General features: G+C 39.2%; 2 protein-coding genes and 1 pseudogene across 5 annotated transcripts in view; all 3 read right to left on the reverse strand.

Moving 5' to 3' along the window:
* Positions 1 to 12,476, reverse strand: part of baiap2l2b (BAR/IMD domain containing adaptor protein 2 like 2b) — a 15,952-nt gene extending 3,476 nt beyond the window's left edge. The window contains exons 1-14 of one of the 3 annotated variants that reach the window (XM_008429158.2): positions 10,954 to 12,475; positions 10,523 to 10,587; positions 10,357 to 10,432; positions 9,219 to 9,305; positions 7,785 to 7,846; positions 7,540 to 7,611; positions 6,946 to 7,035; positions 6,718 to 6,849; positions 4,237 to 4,341; positions 3,201 to 3,303; positions 2,846 to 3,053; positions 1,151 to 1,216; positions 455 to 752; positions 324 to 367 (exon numbers count right to left, since the gene is read on the reverse strand). In XM_008429158.2, the coding sequence (XP_008427380.1) occupies positions 324 to 367; positions 455 to 752; positions 1,151 to 1,216; positions 2,846 to 3,053; positions 3,201 to 3,303; positions 4,237 to 4,341; positions 6,718 to 6,849; positions 6,946 to 7,035; positions 7,540 to 7,611; positions 7,785 to 7,846; positions 9,219 to 9,305; positions 10,357 to 10,432; positions 10,523 to 10,576 (1,397 nt within the window). In that variant the 5' untranslated portion in view covers positions 10,577 to 10,587; positions 10,954 to 12,475. Of the gene's footprint in view, positions 1 to 323; positions 368 to 454; positions 753 to 1,150; positions 1,217 to 2,845; positions 3,054 to 3,200; positions 3,304 to 4,236; positions 4,342 to 6,717; positions 6,850 to 6,945; positions 7,036 to 7,539; positions 7,612 to 7,784; positions 7,847 to 9,218; positions 9,306 to 10,356; positions 10,433 to 10,522 lie in introns of all 3 variants that reach the window. The other 2 variants (XM_008429089.2, XM_008429235.2) reach the window with 2 other exon arrangements.
* LOC103476899 (extracellular serine/threonine protein kinase FAM20C-like) overlaps positions 11,658 to 21,208 on the reverse strand; it is a 46,622-nt pseudogene continuing 37,071 nt past the window's right edge.
* The window catches only part of dnhd1 (dynein heavy chain domain 1), a 34,199-nt gene continuing 26,990 nt past the window's right edge, over positions 14,000 to 21,208 (reverse strand). For both annotated transcript variants that reach the window (XM_008429452.2, XM_017306503.1), the window contains 8 exons: positions 19,640 to 20,632; positions 18,010 to 18,178; positions 17,146 to 17,220; positions 16,663 to 16,888; positions 16,459 to 16,550; positions 16,236 to 16,385; positions 14,988 to 15,604; positions 14,000 to 14,596 (listed from right to left, as the gene is read on the reverse strand). In XM_008429452.2, coding sequence (XP_008427674.1) covers positions 14,180 to 14,596; positions 14,988 to 15,604; positions 16,236 to 16,385; positions 16,459 to 16,550; positions 16,663 to 16,888; positions 17,146 to 17,220; positions 18,010 to 18,178; positions 19,640 to 20,632 — 2,739 coding nt within the window. In that variant the 3' untranslated portion in view covers positions 14,000 to 14,179. The remainder of the gene's footprint in view (positions 14,597 to 14,987; positions 15,605 to 16,235; positions 16,386 to 16,458; positions 16,551 to 16,662; positions 16,889 to 17,145; positions 17,221 to 18,009; positions 18,179 to 19,639; positions 20,633 to 21,208) is intronic.

Here is a 21,208-nt window from a genome sequence, read left to right on the forward strand (position 1 = left end):
ACAGTAGGTAAGTTATATTCGTGTATGAAGTGGAGGGTTGTAAATATTCAGATTATGTTAAGTTACTACTAAAATCACAGGTCACTGCTGCAACTGTGAAGAGAAATAAAGGAACTAGTTTGTTTGGAATAAGAAACTCCACTTGCAGTTTGCCACAAGTTTGTTGGGGACACAAAAAAGCTTTTACTCTGACCAGAGGARGGAATATTGAACTACATTCATATTTTCACTACTTTTGTTTCCAACATGACAAATTAACCCAGAAAAAMCCCCMAWWMCMAAWKKTTTYYTGGTACAGATTTTGCTTTCAGATATAAATTTACCTTGGAAACAAAGGGTTATCAGGCTGCCCATGTGGAGACAATGTCTAGTAAAAAAAAACAAACAAAAAAACAGAGTAAGAATAGAACAGTTCATTTGTAGAAAACAGACAATGTAACTAAAACCACAGTACCTGAACATCAGCTGCCACGTCCCCCTTCCTGTCTKGGACGGGGGAGACGGATCGAACGTCCACAGAGCTTCTTCTGAGGTTCAAACTCTGCTGCGGAGGCGGAGGTGGAGGTTTCGTCTCCATCGCCGGTTCTGTCCGCCTGTCAGGCGCCGGGGAAACCGGCCGGACGTCCATCGACGCCCTGCGGCTGGGTGTCGCTGGGGGCGGGATGTCGTTGTAACCCTTGACCTCTGGCTGTTCGGTGTGAGCGTCGGTGTCCAGAAGATTGTTCATGCTGTGGCTCCTGAGAGAAACGCTGCTGCAGTAAAGGAAGCATGTGTGGAAAAAGAAATATTATATATAGTTGAACTTTTTCCTTGGAGAGAAGGAATATGAGAAAGGTGAGAATGGAAGGAAATTACATTTTTATTTATTTCGAACAAGTAAAATGTCAGAGTAAATATAAAATTATTAGGAAAACAAAAAAGTATGCAATAACAATAATCAAACATAAAACAACAAACTTTTTATATCAAGGAGTAGGACGAAGGCAAAGCTCATTAAATCGTACGCACAATTGTCTTATCTAATCATGTCCCACATTATACATATTTACACATATAACTGAATAAAGATGAGGAGAATGAGAAAGTATTTGACAGTGGAGTAAAAAAAAATGCATAAAGATGAGGATTGTTGAGAGACGGGAGTTCCCACCTGGTTGATAACGTGTTGGAGAAATCTTCAGCTGGAGCCACATAAGCAGCAGGAAACCAGCCCTGACTGATGAGACACCAAACAAAACAGATCAAGCAAAAGGGGAGCGAAATGTACAGAACCTTGCAAGAGTATTCAAACCCATTGGACTTTTTCTTCTTTTTTTCAAAAGTTTTTTTTATAATCTTCAAAGTTCTAATCCAAGACTTTCAGACTTTTTAAAAACAAATTCTTTTTTTTTTACTGTTATACATTTTATGTAGCTTTTGTTGTTTTTGTTTTACYTTTTTCTTATTTTATTTGTTATAAATTTAATGCAGTTTATTCCTTTATTTTAATTTTTTTACTTTTTTTTCAGTTTTTTTTTTCACAGTCCTAAATCTGACGCATGTCGGGCACATTTCCACTCAGCTCCCTTATTTGCATAATCATGCTCTGCTGTAATTACAGCTCCACGTGTTTTGGGATATTTATATACTAGTTTTRTGCTTCTTAAACAGGGTTAATATGCATACATGTGAATCAGTGACGTGCAGTTAGGGGAGGCAGRTGAGGCAGAGCCTCACCTGTCATCATGGAAAAATAATATATAATAATAAAATAATTTCTAAAGATATTTTCACCCTGTGGTTTGTACTATAAAGTACCTATTTTTCATTTAATTTAACCAAATCTGATGTTATTTTTCTTCAAAATTGCTGAATTTTCCCATTTTCCCATTCAAATGCTGGTGAGGCAGCAGTGAGCTGAGCCTCAACCTCTAGCTAACTGCACTAGCTGCCATTCTATGAGCGCATGCTCCTCCTGTCTGTACGTCGCCAATAAAATGGTTAAAAACATTTAATGTATGAACTGATTTTCCATAATTTAGCTTATGTATTTAATGTACTGTGTTTTTATTGTCACCAACTGTGTGTGTAACGTGTTTTGTGTGCTRAGGAGCGATCAGAAACTGCAGAGAACAGATTCCAGGTGAGGCAGGCAGTTCTCGTGCCTCACCGCTGGGGGCGCTCATGAACCCAGACATTGTGACTCCACAACTGCAGAGTAAGAGACAGTAACAGCGATCTAGCCTTACAGAAGCTGCGCTGATACAGAGAGCGAGAAAGACGTGGCTTTAAGTTGTACTTTAACGGTTTCTCCCTGTGCTGTTAAGCACAGCACGAAATTAATAATATCTACATGTCAAAGTTTGACATAACGGAATTATTCTGCAGCGGCGMCACGGCTAAACATCACATGTTAAAGAATAGTCTTTTTGCCCTCCAGGATTGTACGCATGCACGAAATTTCCTTAAGTAAACAATAACATGTAGGGGGTCTAGATTTGTAAATCCGATTATAATTAAGTCGGTACCTCACCAGCTATGAACCTCACCGCGCATCACTGATGTGAATACTATCAAGGCCCTGTTAAGATATTTAATTAAGCTATTGTGGAAAATGAATTGTGTGCATAACAATGGTAAGTCAGGATATATTCAATAGAAATTATGCCTCTACATTGTGCATTGAGGTTTGAAGAAACATTGTTTYACTGTCAAACACAAGAATGAGTCCAAAGGTGAACAGCCRCCTTGTCTCTATATCCTTGTACAAAACAGTTTAATTCAATGAACATGAGGATGAACTATAATCAGTCTGTCACTTCTGGATGCGTCTGTTGGCACACGGATCAATAATGACTCAGCTCACCGCAGGCTGCTGTCTGCGCGTCCGTACAGCCAGCCGTTTCGGGGCTCCTGGACCAGCACGATGACAGTTTCTCCTCTGTTAAAAGGCAAAAGCTTCGGGTTGGATGAGGAGGGGTGAGACACCAGSGCTCTCATGGGCCTTCCTCCTCCCAAACCCAGAGACTCCCCCACTGAACTGGAGCGAGAGCGACTGGGAAGGGGAGACGGTGCTGGAGAAAGTGAACACATGGATGAAATCATAAAGTTAGAAAACAAAAAGCCTTGAAGGATTTTTGCTACTTTTCTGGGTTGAAATGTCATCCATTAATAATGCACATTAAGATGCAACAGTAGCAGTTCGTATTTYCCTCTGTTACCTCTAGATGGCACTCTACCCAGTGCCAACTGCTCCCGCCTGGCCCAGGACATATCCTCATCCCGGGCCACTGTCTGCAGCAGAGAGCTGACCGAGCCTCGCAGCTTTGCACATAAAACAAAAAGATTATAAATGAGACGAACTCTGTGTCCATGCAGGGGGTTTATAGGTAATCAGKAAAAAATCAGATTGTGTTTTAGAGATAAGTTCATAGAAGTTAAATGATGTAGTGCGGGTGCAGGATTTAGTTAGGGAACATGTACCAAGCAAAAAATAAAAAAAATAAATCTAGGCTAACTTTGAAAAACTGCTTTACTTTTTTCAACCCTCTCTTTTCAGGGCCTTTAGATTCAGTTAAAAGCCTTTTATGTAAATTACATGAGCTGAATTTGATCCATGATGTTAGGGGAAGTGACCTTTGGAGATTGTGTTCACTTTAATACTGAACTATTTTACAAAGTGATGATATAATTTAGTCCATACCATGGTCTCTTCATCTGCGAGAGTACCTGCTGAATTCCCTGAAATACTTTCACAGTAAGAAACATTTGTTAACAAAATCAAAGGCAGCTGTGACATTTATTTGATTATCAAGAATTTTTAATTCCAGTCCTTCATGTTTCCACTTCTATAAATGTGAAACATCCATCCGTCAATAGATGGATATATCACGTCCAGCCGACATGTTTGTCAGCAGCTCTGCTTAGAAAAAAACATTAATGCCATTCCTGCTGCTAGCTTAATGTTACGGTTAAGTTGCCGTGGTTACATATGTACACAGTGAAAAATGTATTTTTAAACAAGTGAAATGTCCAATGAATGCAAATAATGATACATGATTTATTGTTCAATGAGTTAATAGGCTTAATAATCCTGCTAAACATGCTACTAACCTATTATCTAACGARCAACTTTGCTAAGTATTAAGWTAGCAATTGTTTTATCTATCTATCTTAGGAGACATATTTATCAAAGCAGTAATAACTGTGGTCAATAAAAAAATAACTGACATTAAAAAACAATAACAGTGTTAGCACCTGCGCCTCTTGATCTACTTGAGTTGGAGTGCGTGATCTGGACCCCTTGGTCTCGTTCACTTTCTCTTTCCATCCATCTGCCTTTTGCTGGAGGGATCCGCCGGTCTGAAAGCAGACGGGGGAATCGAGCGCCTCATTAAATCACAAAAATAATCAGGGTGAAACAAGATTAGCGAGTAAGCATCAGTAAATTTGAAATTTGCACATTGAGAGTTGGGTTTTATTAGATAAGCAAGCAATTAAYATGATATTACACGGCTGGAACAGAAAAAAAAGAAAAATCAATGTGTTGGCTGGATTAAGAAATTGCAGGAAGGCAGGATGAAAGCAGCAGTACTGAGGCTGCAGCAAAATCTATCTCAAACACGCCTGACTGGCAAAATAGGCATCAGGATCAATAAATTAAAAAACGTACACATTACCAACTGGGTTTCTGTCTCAATAAAACATTTTCTGTCATGCCATTGAATGAACACAGAAAGGGTAAAATAGATACGGTGCCAGAAGCCTCATGGGCCCTGATGAACCCAAATAGAACATAATGCCAAAGCAGCAGCAGTTCTTCTTAGACTCAAAGAGAAAGGCTGTAAGCTGACGAACACAAGTTCAGCCGGGAATTCTTTGGATTCATTTTTCAGGCTGAGCACATATCTGCAAACCCCATAAAGGAAGCGAGTGCCCCCCGATCATTCCCACAGAGGTGAGAAGTCTGCTTGGTATGGCGATATTTTGCTCATGTTTTATCAAAGACTTTTCACCGCTCCATGACCTGACTAATAAAGACACACCATGGCACAGGGGCTCATGCAAGAGAACTGCAGGCGTAGAAGGACAGTTTGACCAGCGAGAAGATCATGTCGTATTTTGATCCAGGCAAATAACCACACCAATCCCCAGTTGGCCTAGGATTCATCCTTTATTAACTCGGAAAGAATGGTGAGAGAAACAGTAGGCATGCCCATTCGTAGAGAGATGAAACTCACATGGTCAGAGCAGGCTTCTACGGCCCACTCCCGACTGGCCAGTGTYTACCAGAGATCATAGAGGAGTAAACCCATTGTCCCGTAGTGAAGGTTGTCAGATCTGCTTCAGCTAATACCGATATCCATGTCCTGAACAAGATATTCTCAATGCTTGGGATTCTCAGAGTCCTCAACACATACAACGCACCTCCTTTCAGCAGTGGTCTCTAAATTCCTAACACACATGAGCTGCAAACACAGAAACACAGCGCCTTTATGGCCTCAATCAACTTCAACAGCCGAGCCTTTTATGCGTACTCTGGGAAAAGCAGTTTGTGTATCAGTCAAAGTATCCATGCTGAACACATTTCTCCACGGGTATCGCTCTGCTCCACACAGGACTACAGAGGGATCACCAGCAGATAATATGAGATACACACAAAGACACTGACCCTGTCCCATGCCTGGGGGAACAATAGTGACCACACAATCAGACCAGATAGCAAAGGCAAAAATTAGACTCTATGCAGACATGAACCATCGCCCCAAGTCCAGTACACTGTACTGCACTGACAGCCTCAGCACAGCAAGTCACTACAGCAGAGCCACAACCACCACAACTCACATCACTACCTCCACCGTCACMCCCGGTAACAACTGACATTCAATCCCAAGGAACTCCTCCTTTTTCCAGAGGATCAACGCCAATGGTCAACGCTCAATGTCTTGTCTTAGTCTGGTCTTAGTCTTGCAGGTGATTTAAGTGACGCTTTTCATTATAAAACTTAACTAGAAATTGGTTCAGGTTTAATCCAAAAGCAAAGGATACAGTGATGGAAAAGAAAGGGGAGAGGAGAAAAAAGAAAGGAACACAGGTGGGGCAAAATGTTAAAAGGAAGAGAGGGAGACAGGACTAGAGAAGAGGAAGAAGGATAAAGAGAATACATGAAAGCACCCTAGGACTCTGCTTCTATCTACACCAGCAGAAAGAGAGAAAGAAAACAGTGAACCAAGAAACCACAGCAACAAACAACATATACATTTATAACAACAACGTCACTGAAAAGTAGCATACTAACTAATACAGCATGTATTTAGTGGAAACTGCAGCCCAAGATAAAGAGTATCTCTAAACATCTAAATGCTTGTGTGTATCAGATTTCACCACATGAATGTTAAATAGTGGGTGTGAGGAAATACACACCTGGAATAAAATGATTTKCTTTATCAGGTCAAGCTTATTTGTACAGCACATTTCAGAAACAAGGCCGTTCAAAGTGCTTTACAAGATAAATTGTGTTTTTCAAAGTCCTCAGTGTCTCAAATATGCGTGAAATGTGGGGTGTAAAGTCGAGGTCTKAAATTCTGAAGCATGGTTATGTTTGCAGCAATATAAATGACACATAAATCTAAACAAATGAAAACAATAAACTATGAATAAAAACACCTGAAATGTATTTACTGCACACTTGAAATAAACCCGCAGCATACTGAGCGGGACTTGAAAGAGCATATATACCTTGTTTATGAGAAACAGCAGGGACTGAGTGAGGCCACAGTGCTTCTCTGCCAGAAAGCGATACCTTCGTTCCTCCTCCTTCAGGATCTCCTGGTGGCTCTGCCTCAGGTAAACCATGTATTCACTGTTCTCCTAAAAAAAAAAAAAAGACTTGAAGAAAAATATTTTGACACAAAAAGTGGCACAGAGGTTTCGCTTCGGCACCGTCTCTGTGCATCATAGACGTACCAGAGAGTCTCTGAAGGTTCCTCTTCTAAGCTGTTTTTCCAGAGCTTCKGCCTGGTTTCTCACCTCCATCTCATAGACTCTGCGGCTGCCCTGCAGCAAGTTGAACAGTTAAACTCTCCTGAATCTGCCTGATGGCGGTCAATGAGTGATGTTCATACTCGTGTTGATTAGCTGCTCTTGGCTGTCATTAATCCYAGTGAGGCAGCATGTCGCAAGTTTTCCAAATGCAATCAACATTTCTGTAAAAACCTTTCCCTCATTAAGAGGCTGGCAGAATGCAGTGAATGACAAACCAACAGCGGAGAGCTAGTTCTGCCATTCTTTAACGTGTTTTTGTAACTTGATCATAAACAAAAGTTTGATGGTGGTTCTGATACTTTTTTTGGGTTAGTTCAACTCCAGGGATTTGTGCTAGATATAACATTTATCACACAGAGGAATCTGGTGGTCCCTTACACACCGTCTAGATAAACTTGGTCTTGTCCAAACTATTCATTTAATGTAAATTTAAACACCAACTCTTTCAAAAACATTTCTAATGACAGTTCCTCATTTTAAAATGTTGTCCCGTCCAGTACGGCCTAGCGGATTCACCTCCATGTACTCCTCGTCCAGTTTGACATTCTTCTCCATGGCTTGCAGCACCTCTATCTGGAACCACTGAAACTAAAGCAGGAAGAAAAGCGGCTCTTCTCAATCTACGTCAGCCATGCTTACAAAGGTTTGTAAACCTTCAGGCATTTATTTTCCAGTATTTTCAAAAATGTGTTGAATTACCTAATTCTGCAGACACTTTCAAGATGTTTTTTTTATATTATTTTGATGGGAAATGTACTCACCAACCCTTCCATCTCTGCAGTGAGCCTTCGCTGTGTTTCTGATATCTGGACCAGGACGTCGCCTGTTTAAAAGAATAACAGAAAATATCCTAAATATGTGTGTGAAAGATTGATTATTTTATTGCTATGGCCCTTCTTAAGGTCTGCTTAGATTTGTAAGACTTTTTTTATTCAAGTTAGAAAAAATATAAATGTTGAATTCATATTTCCAACAGAACATCCATTGACACGTCATTTTGTGTGAATTATTATCAGCAAAAACGTTTCTTCATGGGAATCTCAATACTCTAACTGTGCCCTATTGATGTATTTATATGCTTTGCACTTATTTTGTCACTCAATATCAAATGTCTTTTTTTTTCTCTTAAAAATCTAAAAAGTTGCTGGATTTGTAGTCAGCAACATTTACTGTGACACCTATAAATATAACAACAAATCACTTTCTTCTAGTTGATAGACAGATTTCACCTTCGTGTCATTAAATCTCAATAAAATCTATATAACGTGGTTCACTTAGTGATAAAGTTCCTGCAATAAATGGACTTCTAAATAATATCCTAATTTACTGAATGGGCATGTAGGTTTGACAAATAAAAAAATCTGATCTGTATATGTAATTTGTTTTTTTATAATACTAGATGCAGGACAACAAATTAGAAATGATGACTGTGTGATTGAAGGACACTTGCTTTACTCTAAACTGCTTTTTGGTGACACTCTGACCAACCCAATCTGACTGAGCCTGACAAATCTAGCAAACAGGAAGGCACAAAAACGTTAGTATCCACATGTGCAAAATGTTCAAGAATACAAACCTCAAAAACTTGAAGCTATAATTGAAATAAATAAATAAATAAATAAATAAATAAATAAATAAATAAATAAATAAATAAATAAATAAATAAATTTGGTGGTTCTACAAATTATTTATTCAAGGAAGCTGAGTACAAATACACCTTTGTAATGTTGGATACACAGGAGTAATTTTTGTTCGTTAGTTAAGATAAAACAAACTGAAGGTTGTGGTTTTCATTTTGTCTGTATGTAAAGACTCAATATATGATGTCGACACAATCCCAAGTTCCCAAAGCATTTATAGTCAAGGAATCTCTGCTTTTATAGATTGTGCTTAAGTAACTAAACTGAGTGTAACTGAACAACTGTCTTTATCTATAATTCAAAGGACGCCATAGGGTGTGTGGTGACTGTGGTCCTCTAACTGACCTTAGAAAGCCGAACAACATTTGTCATGCTGCGCTAACCTTTAAGCAATCAATACAAACAAAGCAGCAAAAAAACAACTGTCACTAATAAAACTACTGTAAAGGTGCACGGTGTCGTTACCAGAGTGTTTCTTCAGGGGGATAAATGTGATGCATTACGTTAAAATACATCAATTCATTCATTACAAATTAAAACAGACAACCGTCTCACCAAGAGAATGAGAGGAAAGCGTGTGCAGTGCCTGGTCCCCCATCTTAGCCAGAGCGCTGAAGTAGGCCTCACTGCAACCGGCCAAGGCTGCAAAAAAAACACACAGTGAAGCAAACATTTCACACATGAAACATTACAGAGAGACGTATTGGCTCTTCCGTAACTTCACACATTCTTTTTTTAATTGGGTCACCTGGCAGCCCTGCTCTTACTCATTATTAAAATACACCCTGAAGTGCTGACACCTGATCCGTGCTCCTGGTCTAGGAATAGACTCGTGCCAGAGGGTTTTGTATTACAACACTCCGCCGCGGCTGAAGGCCTGTTCTTGTTTCAAGAGGAGGAAGAGAGGTSCATTAACAATGCATGCCGCTCTCCCAGTTACCTGTGTTTCACTTACGATCCAGATTAAAGGAAGGCCACGAAATTAAATCTAAACTAGCATGTTTGAATAATTCTGGTGCAGAATTAGGTTAAAACCCTGCATCAAGCACAAGTTAACATTTWAAAAAAWTTTTTTTTAATGCAGATTAGATCTAATCTATAGAGAATTCATTTGTTGAATTTGTCTGAGGCTCTTTTGGTTTCATTTGATCCCAACTTTCTTCCATTTTGTACCCCAAAACAAACTCATTCTTATCCATAGACTTAAGCGCTACATATATTGTTTCTTGAGTTTCTTTGAAGTATTAGGAGAAATCTTTAAAATAAAATGCTAAAATTTTGCGCATAATTTGATTTTATTCTTTAATATTTCTAAATTAATTCAAATTAAGCCTGTTTTACGTTCATTGTAGCTCAGATCTTTATTCTGATCAGCTAATTTCAATGAAACATGAGAGGATGGGCCCTGATATGAATAAATAAATAAATAAAATAATAACTATCAGCAGCCTTCTGCTTTTGGATAATATTAGAAACAAAGGCCAGCCAGGTTCCACAATTTTCTCCCTGTTTAGTTCTCTAACTTATATGTGACTAGTTTGTGTAAAATGCGATTAACTCTGTATTTTATCATGAATTTCTACTATTATTTTAAAAAATGTTTTGCTTTCACAAAACTGGAAATTTAGAGTAAAGCGTCACCAAAACATAGACACATATTTATTTCCATGCCAGCACTGATCAACTCGTTGACCTTGAAAAGCTTTAACATAGCTGTTTCCAAGAGCAACAAGCGTCTGAAGACCAGGGTTGAAATGCTCCATCAGGTTCTAGAACAAAGAAATATAGTTATGAACCAGAAAGTCAAAACAATACTTAGCCGTTATTTCACAAGRGGGAAAATAAAATCATAAACTTACCAAATAGACACTCAAAGTTGATTTGTGCAATTGATCACTGCTGACTCCCGACATAGTGACCGATTCTTTAGGTATGGAAGAACAGAAAAACACCAAAAATACTGTCAGCTGTAAAAAGTCTGCACTCCCATTCAAGTATCTAAAAAAAAAGTATCTGAAAGCCCTTTCTAGATGTCTACAGAGAAAGTCACTGGAGTTCCACCTCTTTCCTCTGCTGGCTAAAAGCTGGCAGSACTTTTTTCTGTCCCTTCTTTAGTCATTCAGCGGTGAGCTTCTTAACTGGCCTGTCATCGCCTGTTTTCATGGAAAGAGAGAGCGAGCATGTGTGGAGARGAGAAAAGGGAGGAGGTGGCACCCATTTGACTGGATAAAATATTAAACTGAGACCTGAGAGGAGAGGAGAGCGCTCTATGACATATGAATCCACTCACCTGAGGGACGACCTGCAGTGGAGCGGAACCAGCCGCCGACACGACGAGGAGGCAGAASACGAGTCACTCAAACAGTTCCTTGCTAAGATTTGTCCTCAATTGTAACCTGAAATTAGCTTGAATTCACCAAAAACAGATCAGTGGTTTGTAAAATTTAAGAAAATTTTATTTAAGCAACTTATGTTTTCTGTCTTCACTACTGTRTGATTATGAAAAACATAATCATTCARTGACATACAAGCAGAAATTAAATTGCAAAATTGTGCTAAAGATTTTGACWGTGATTAAGCAGTATCGTCATGACAACGCCTTTAATTTCTCTTCACAATATCAACCGATATCCTTGAAATTCGTCTTCTTGGRGTTMATAAAAAGCAGAAAAAAAGTTCTTCCAGACGGGCAAATTTGTTGCTCACAAGTGATTTTAAAAATATGATTAGTCAGCAAATCTKGCACCATAGCAGTCCTTTGTAATAATTAAAATGACAATCAAATCAGACTTAGGTGAAAAAAGAAACATCAGATGTGATGTTGCCGTGGATACTGTTGTAATGGTAACATTCTTGCAATCATTTCAGACAAAGTGGAACTTTTAAAAATGCTCACCATGTGCTATAAAAATAACATCTTTCATAATGTCTTTATTTTCTCCTGTTTATATATTTGGTGTTTTATGTAAATAACACAAMCTAGAGAGCAAAAAGAACAATTTGACATTCCCTTTTAATGTGTTTCAATTACTTAACACATATCAGAAGATTTTCTTCAGGCATTAAGAAAATATCATAATCCTAAATAAATCTAATGGTAATAAATACTGACAAAATACATCAGGCAGGCAAACATCAAAATATTTAGTTGTTTTTTTTTTCTGAAGGATGCTATGAGGACAGCACACAAATTAACATAATAAAACCTAAATGAAATTTACTGAAAACGTACAAGTCCTGGAAGGAATATCAGCCCCAGTTTAAATAGTCATTATTTTAAAACATAAATCTCATCTTARTGACGCAAAATGTACGAGACAAAGATTCGTAAGAACAAAACCCATTAACTTGTTGAGAAAGCTATATTTTTAATACTGAACCACAATATAGTAATAAAAAAAYAATCGGTGGACAGAAGAAGCAGACAGCAGAGTGCTATCCACAATATGAAAGTTTGATGAGTTGGCACATTGGCGCTGGAGGTCCAGACTTGTCAGATTGCACATTGCACTTGTCAGAGTTTCCAAACAATAACAGAGGCGCYGCTGACAGAGTGATCAAATCTCAGGGGTGTTGTGTGACTTCAGTATGTGGCAGTATTTTGCAACCTACAAACCAGAYTRTTACTTCCAGTTCTACCGTATTATAGTGGCTTTATGGCAAAAGGTGTGGCAAATACTGATCATTAAAGCACCTCATGGTCAACACTGTGTTCTGTCCATGGATTATGTATAAATGTTACTGCAACTGTGGGAATTGCAAAATCTAATCCTGACATTATGTTTGGAAATTATATGGGTTGTGTCCTTATAATCTTTTCATTCTCTTATTTCACATCTGCGAGGTCGTTGTAGATGACATCTTCGGCCCCCGGGTCGTCTTTATGTTGCTCTTGGCAACGACTTACAGTCTCCAGCACGGTTTTCAAACGTCGACTCAGAGCGGCGAGGTGAGGCTCGGACAGCAGCGGGGCCACCTTGTGAAGCGGGTCCTGYGACAGCGACGCCCTCATGACGTCACTAATGTGGTACTGAGGCAGAGACAGGAGACGGAGGCGCAGCCAAGTGGAGCGGCGGATTCTGAGGACGGCACAACAAAAGGGACAAATGAGAGGAGAGATACTAACCAGATAGTTRATGTTCTACAGTTTTTACGCCCTTTCAATTTTATTGTGTAACAAAGACTTTAATGAGCTTAGATGTGATTGGATGCATAATTGTAGAGTTGCAGGAAAATACATGGCTTTTAAGACTGATCAGATATTTWAAAAATCTGAAAAGTGTGGCATGCTCTCTCTGCAACTAGCATTTTTACACATCTAGAGACTGACATTGTTGCCTATTCTTCTTCCATAAAATAAACAGCCTAGGCTCARGTAGGTGAGATGGAGATGTGTAAACGACACTTTCCAAGTCTTGCCACAAATATTTAATTGGATTTTGACAAGAACATTTTATTCAAAGGGCTGTATTATGTATTTTGCAAGCACATAGAGCCAYTTAGTAGCACAATCAAGTAACTATGTTACCATGAATTGTTATGAAAATGCTGTATATATATCAAATTAATCTGACGTTGCAATTTAACGCCCCAAAATTGGGCTTYTTTCTCTTTAAGAAGCTCCTGCTCTTTCCGACACTCTGCCTCCTGGAAGTCGTCACCACAGATGTCCTCCATAAAGCTTTTTACAATGTTTTTAGGAGCCCTGCACTGAAAAGTAGTTCCTATGGAGCTCAGCAGTTGTGCAGTCCCACCAGGTGTTTGCTAATTGCTGCTGCCACTAGTCTGATGGAGCTGAGTGGGGGAGTGAGGCGGAAGCTCGGCTTGGAGATTGCTGGAAAAAGTTGAGTTTACATAATAACCCCCCCACCCCCATTTGGACAAACTTGGTATACTTGTTATACCTGCAGCACTGTCGTAGTGGGGCTAGAATGGAAGGTTCATCTTTTGAGTGACGCCCAAATCTGAATCCACAAGAAAATAAAAGTAGCAAATGTGAATAAAAATGTTTCTGGCAAAAAAAAAAAAAACTGCATTAAAAACCTGTAAAATACTCACGCYCTCCCATTGTCGAGATGCAGCAGGAAAGTATTGTTGCCAAACTTCTCGAAGGTTTCATAATGATGTCTGTCCAGGTTACCTAGAAAAGAAAAAAGATGGGTTCCATCTTTCTCATTTTACAAAATTCATATACATTGTTTTTCATATAATGTTCTCCTGTTTAAGAAAAAAACAGCTAATTGGTGATTMTTTTAATTATCTACTTATTTACTCATGCACCTTTCAATCATTTGCTGTTGAGAAATTAAAGAAAACTTGACAAAACAACAAGAAACTCCCAGTTTTAACCAAAACATTTTTTTATTAAACCCTCCTTTTAAAACGTTACAAMGTTGAAGGAAAATACATAGCCATAGATTTTGACACTTCACATTAAGCTAAAAGGACGAATCCCATCACGTTAAAGCASATAGGCGACCTCACTCTGGGACATAAGTCACAGCGGCTCAGAAGAGTCAGAGTGTGCTCACTAATCTCACCCTTCTCAAGCTACACAAAGCAGGATTGAGCTTGGAACAAAGAGGAACTTTAGTGATTATGTTAACATCACTCAGTTCCCAGGTCCCRCTCTCTCCCTCCTCGCTCACATAGATGGGACAGTAGTAGACTGGCAAATGCGAGGCAGTCGGCRTGGCTTGAAGATTGCCTACATCTGTTAAAAATGAACTTTTACAAGACAAGGTATCTATTGCAGTTCTTCTGCTCCTGACTTGAGCCTTGACACTGAGAAACGGCATCGCGCACGGCAGAGGGGAGACGGCTTCCTGCAGGCCTCCCGTCTCTGGGTCCCACGATGCCCCTATCAGCTGCAAGCCAGACAGACGCACGGYGTCCGCACGAAGCAAGACGGGGAACGTGCCCTCAGGCAGAACCTGGGGAGGCAAAAACAACAAACGTTACGGCGATGAGTCACCTGGGTGTAAATCCATTGTATTTATTGAAGCAGGAGTTCAGAATTTTTGAAGTGAGGTTCTGTTGAGARGTCAGAGTTTCTAGTGACAGTTTTAACAAATATGGAAAACACTTTTTTTAATAGAAATTACACACTGCAGCTTTAATGTGACATATAACCTGTGACACCTAACTGTATCTTTTACAGTTAAAAACTTAGGAAATGTTTTTTTAAATAAGTAATGAATAAAGTGTGGACATCATCCTACGTTGAAGTGTTCAGAATTAACAACCCGAACATGTGTCAATACTTTAAAGACAAGAAACTCACTTTAAAAATCCTGCACTACATCTGAAACCTTTATCTGCAACCTGAAAATGTAGTATTATATCGCTGACGTATTTGTAATTTTCCAGAGCAGCCTGTCGCATCAACGCCAGCAGAAAGCCTCTGGGCTTTCTAAAAGCTGCCAGTCGATAAGCATCTGGTGGATGTGAGGCRCCGTCGTAGCCAAGGTAAGCACTGAGCAGCTTTGCCCTCCCCTCCAACCGAGACAAGTCGGTGAACTTCAACAGGGAGGCAGAGAACGCAGTGTACTGGTGAGACTSCTGGAGCTGTAAGAGGTGCACGGACACCAAATTAATGAGATCATCCCATTCGGCCTGGAGGAAGTCACGGACGGGATTTCGGAAAGCGGTGGCCTCTTCTTTAATTCTGCTGTCTTTCTTGCATGTGAGGTAATTCTTCAGATCTTGGAGTCTCTTTTCTGCTATGTCTGTTGGCAGGTTGGCAGTCAGATCCTGAGTAGGGCTGAGGCTCCTCCCTGTCCCCAACGGTGATTGGGAGTCCTGAAGGAATACGTTTAGATTGTGGCTATTGATTTTGTCAACTTCGGGGGCCACATCGGCACTGAAGCCRAGCATCACCAGGTTGCTGATGGCTAAATCCAGAAAACGTCGATCCAAAACATGAAGCAGGCTTGGTAGATCTAAGAAAGGAAGACAATAACATTGTGTTAATGCTGAGCATATTTCCAGAAGTACAATAGTTTTGACATGTTTACTTCTTGTCTAAGTTATTTAAGAAGACTCTTCTAACATTTGAGTTGTGCTTATTTATAATACTTTATACAGMGWSKGYWTTGCAAAAGCAATACAGACGCTTGAAATTGTTTTGTCACTTTACAGCCACAAACCTTCATGTCTTTAGGGAGATTTTATGTGACAAAGTAGTAAATGCAACACATTATGTGTGGCAGAAAACTAACATTAAACAATTACAATGAATCCACCACTACCATAGCGAAACACGGCAGAGGCAGTATCATGGAGTAGGGCTGCTCTTAAATGCCAGAAATCCAGTTAGTGTTCACAGAATTGGGTAGTAACTAGTTACATTTCCTTCAGTAAAGTTTTGGAAAGAATCTTAGGACTATTTTTACAATGCTGCACTGCTTACTTTTACTTGAGTAATTGCATGATGAAGTATCGATACTCTTACTTTGTAGCAAGACAAAATGTGCACAATTTCAAAAGACTGAAAATACTTTTGCTCAACGGCGAAAGAATATTCAATCTTTAAAGTCTATTAACGGCATCTCAATAAGGTTGCATAGTTACCATAATGGGAGCAGCCCTTGATCATTTCTGAAAGGATGCACGGTCCGTTGCCTGAAAGGGACGGMTCTATAGTGAAGCAACATTTGGCGATACTCTCCACCAGCTCTGAATCTGCAGAGTCTATTATGTGGCCGCCGTGAACAACAGCAGCTGCAAATACAATCAACACGTGGTTAAAGCGGGTTCTGAACTAGARAGACAGCTGTATTCTTCCACGCCTTACCTGCTATGTAGCGTAAAACATTCCATTTGTCATGGCACCGACGGGTGAAGTAAATATATGCATCTAATAAAGCAATGAGGTCATCTTGACACCTTTATGAAAGGTATTAAAAAAWTTTTCATAAATTTGAAATTTGCTTACAAAAAAGAAAGAAAAAAAAAGCACATTTAGAACATTTGCCATTTTCATTACGATGTTACTTACCAGTGATACATTCTTCCAAAGCTAAAATATTTATAGGTCTGCCTCTGCATTAGAACTGAGTGAAAGATGGCACAGCGGAGAAGCACCTTCATGTTGTCATCTGCGTCATGTGACCACGACTGATGCTGACTGACTGAGAAAACCTGCCTGTAGGAAACACTCAGCTCCTCTTTCAGATTCGAGGGGGAGTCAAAGCACAGCGGTAGGGCCCCCACTCTCACTGTGACTGTGAACAAAACAAAATGTGAATAAAACTGTACTCCTTGTGACAACAAAGCTGTGTTTTAAATAAAACAGTAAGAAATGGTGATCGCTAGTCAACAACAGCTTTTACGGAGTTGGAGTGCATAATGTGATGATACAATAAAAAAATATCTGTGGCCAAGTGCCATGGATGGTTATAGAGAAGAATTGCTTTGAATGGCAGCTACTGTAATATATTCATAAATAAACAGACCATCATTAAACATATATGAACTATACCTGGTAGAAATTTGGATGCATCTTCTCGATTTACAAACCACAACCGAAAGCACGGATGAACCACGGGAGTGTCCTCTGGAAGTCAGATAGAAAAACAGATGGATTAACAGAGGAATTGGCCACAATATCAATTAAATATGTTCTGAATTTACAACAGAACAGAAATAAATGGAAATAGGCTAAGATGGCAGATATTCACACAATGGAAGAAATAACCTTCACAGTCAATTTTAAGATTAAATAATTTTTCAAACATTTTTTCAATAAATTGAAAAAATGTATCAAACAATACAGTTGAAAGCATATATTTACAAATACCGAATAAAAACACACATACACGTTTTCCTCACTGTCTGAAGTTAAATCAGACCAAATTTATTGGTTTAAATTACCTAAGTTATTTCTGTTTGCTAAATGTCGTAAAACATACCGAGAAAATTTATTTAGTTTTTTGCCATCAATAATTTAGAAGGTTTGTGTGAAATGAACAATAATAAAACATTAAGGACGACACTTGATTCTAGTTTCCACTTTATTACCAAGATTCATGGACTCAATCTACTGTACGGTTGATCTATAGTTCCACATAATGYGACACCAGTTTTGGTTCATATCTCTGGCTTTTGTATCATTTATATTCTTACAAACAAAAAAGAGAAGAAAAAGAATGTCATGCGCTAATTAATGAAGGCTTTTTTTTTTTACTGAAGTCATTCCTACAAGTCTGTATTTATTTCATTGCCATAAGAAATGGAAATGTCACTATCTGAAAACAAAAAGTGAAAAAAGAAAGAAAGGGAGAGCGATTATTGTAATCAGTGGGGGATAAAATGGACTACTGCTGAAACGGCTGAACGACTTTACCTCTGAGGGAAGGGATCAGCTGTCTGAGGCGCACCACCACCTCGCTGTCCCACTTGTCCAACAGGTGACAGTTGTTGAAGACCAGCCAGTGGCCCTCACTGCTGGCTTTGTCCAACATTAAAAGGATCTCTTCTTTATCACACAGTCCCCCAAACGCAATTACTCTCACCTGGGAGAAAACAGATGTGAAAGAAATTAATGAAAGAAATTAGAACTTTTTAATGAAGCACTCACAGTGCCTCGCAAAAGTATTCACACAGCCCTTCAACTTTTTTCACATTTTTGTCACGTTAAGCCATACATTTTGATCCAACATATTGGGATTTGAAATGATACGCCAACACAGAGCAACTCATGAAGGAAGACAGGACACATGCTGCAGGATGTAACATTTTTACATGTTTGTCAACACTGTCCCCATGTTGTGACAGTATTATATGAGACGGGTAATCTGTGAAATGATCGAGCTCCTCCACCTCCTCCCAGTGCTGCTATTGCCCTCTGAAGAAATGCACCACTCCCGGTCGCAAATAACCAATAAGAACCAGGAGGAGGGTTTTAGCACTGTCAATCATTTTGTGTATGCACTGCTCATTGTGCTAGTGACAGAGGATCAATTACAGCCCCAGGAAAACTGGTTATCCGCCATCATCAGTGGCTGTGCTAACTAGCCTTAGCGTTCATGACAAACTGTGCAACCAGGAAGAAGCTATAACATAGCAGAAAGATGTTGTGCACGTACAAGACTAACAGTCCTAAAACCTGCCTCCTGCTTCCGACTGGTTGTTAGCACTGGGAGAAAGGAGAGGAGCTCACTTTTTTCTCAGATTATCTGTCTCATACCGTAAAGTGACAGTTTTAACAAATACGTAGAAATATGTATTTTTTTTTAAAGTTACACACTAAAGTTTTAAGCCAGAACTACAATGGAATATCTTAAATCAAAACATATCCACTTGTTCTTAGAAGACCCGGTCAGTTGTTGACTCCAGCTGTTCTTAGTTCAGTGATCATGTTTGCAAAGAACAATTGACAAAAAAATACTAGCCTCTAGTTGTGAAATGCTGATAGTGACAAAAACCAATAGATCAGATAATGCAACTGCAACAAAAGATGTACATGTAGAATTTTGCTTCTACTTCATAGTTATGTGCTGCTTTATGTTGGTCTCTCATAATTAAGCATATAACAGTGTTGTTTTAGGGTAAATAATGTGAAAAAGTTCAACATCAGGCAGGACAACATGGCTGGAAAACATACCATAATGTAAGGGCTCTAGATCAGTCGATATAGACAATTATTGATAAGTTTTTTTGTTTTAAAACTCTAAAATGCTGCCAAACTAGTGATGCAACCTTTTCTATTTTTTTCCACACTTTCCAAGCATTTATCCTCCTTGCCTACATCTCCCAGAATACTGTGCGGTTCTGGATCGGAGTTCGATGAAATTATTGACAATTATACCAACTGATACCGATCATGTATCTATTGCCATTTGAATTGTCATTGATTCATTGCCTAGCCTTTGTTCAAGGGGAATATTTTTTATCCAAAGGAATTGAATTTATGCAAATAATAAACTGAAATAATTAATTGATAAAATAGTTAACTAATTAAATACACAGCTCACCTCTTTTTTTCCATCTTTGTAGGCCAACCGACGTATGAAATCAAGAGGATCGATGCTTATCTTCATATCTCCTTCTGTGCTTGGCACTGTAAAGATGATGGGTACGTTGAATTTTGACACATATTCTAATAGAACATCTGGGTCACCAGAGGTTGGAGCTGCTGCCGTTTTTGAAGACAGTAAAAGCAAGCAGGCGTTCATAGCGTCCCCTAGTTTCTTTAGGCAGTTGGTGCTGATGGCTTTCCACAGGATAGCCCTCTGCAGCAGCGAAAGGTGAGAATGAGAGCAACGCGGAACGTTCCCTACTATAGTAGAAGAAGTGAAGCACAGATATTCCTGCCACTGCGTGGGAGCAATGCGGAGCGAATCGATTAGCTTGTTGAAACAGGGAATCTTCTCCAACAAGATTAGCTCTGAGTGAACATTTGAAGGTATCCAGCTGGGTAGGTCTAAGGATTTTACTTCAGCATCTCTGTCTGCAATGTCTTTGAGACCCCTGAGGAAGATCACCTTCTCTACCTCAGTGCATAGCTGGTTGTGCTGGAGTATTTCCAGAGACACCAACAGTTTCAAAACGGTAAAGTGTCTCCTGAACAGACGTGGTCTGTAGTTGTGCAGTAGGTTGTGCGCCATCGTGTTCATAATCTCTGGTAGCATGATCGTTCCCACTTTCCCAGTTGGAAACGATGTTACTGCCCTGATCTTTTCGTTGAAAGCCTCTTGCATCACTTTCCGGAATTTTTGCAGGGAAAAGTAATATGCAGGAGAAAGACGGGACACAGACTGGACGGTCTGGTAGAGGGCGGCGCCCAGATTCATTAACAGACGAGGGTCGGCCAACAGGGACTCCTGGTAGTCCAGCTCTTCTCTTAACTTATTCTTCTCATCGTGCAAAGACTCCATTTCTTCTTCATAGACATCCAGACGAGGCAGAAAATTTTTATCTTTGAACAGCGCACAATTACTCTGTAAAATGTAGTCTATCAGTCCTTCCTAGGAGAAGAATTAGAACATTCAGTGCAAATACAAAGTAACAKAATAACAAGTCATCAGTATTTAACATGATTGTTTTGCACAATGATACTAGGGATGCACTGATCCACAGTTTTCACTTTCGACCCAGATATCTGAGGTTTAATATCGGCCGATACAGAAAATCAGTACTGAATTTGTTTAAAACAAAATACTTTAAACAGAGATGTACTGAATTACACATTTGCTAACTATGCACCAGTTCAGCATACCTAAACACACCAATACCTTCAAAACTTGGTCAAACATGTAAACGCGTCACAACTTTAATTTGTTCAGTCAATGGACTTAGGAGTAGAACAGCAAATGTGAAATAAATGACAAAGTGAAACTGACAAAACCAATAGGTTAACTATCTTGGTTAAATATGTAAAAAATAAACTCAAAACAATTAGGAATTCTAAATATAATATAAAATAAATAAAAAAATCATGATGTCACTCAGAGCACAAACCAGGGATTCCCCCAGTGTATTATAAGCCTGGCGGCCCGCCATGCTTTACTAGGCCCCCCGTCAGACTAAGCGTTGCTCGGTTT

The sequence above is a fragment of the Poecilia reticulata genome, linkage group LG1 (genome assembly GCF_000633615.1).
Source record: "Poecilia reticulata strain Guanapo linkage group LG1, Guppy_female_1.0+MT, whole genome shotgun sequence".
In the NCBI taxonomy this organism is placed as follows: Eukaryota; Metazoa; Chordata; class Actinopteri; order Cyprinodontiformes; family Poeciliidae; genus Poecilia; species Poecilia reticulata.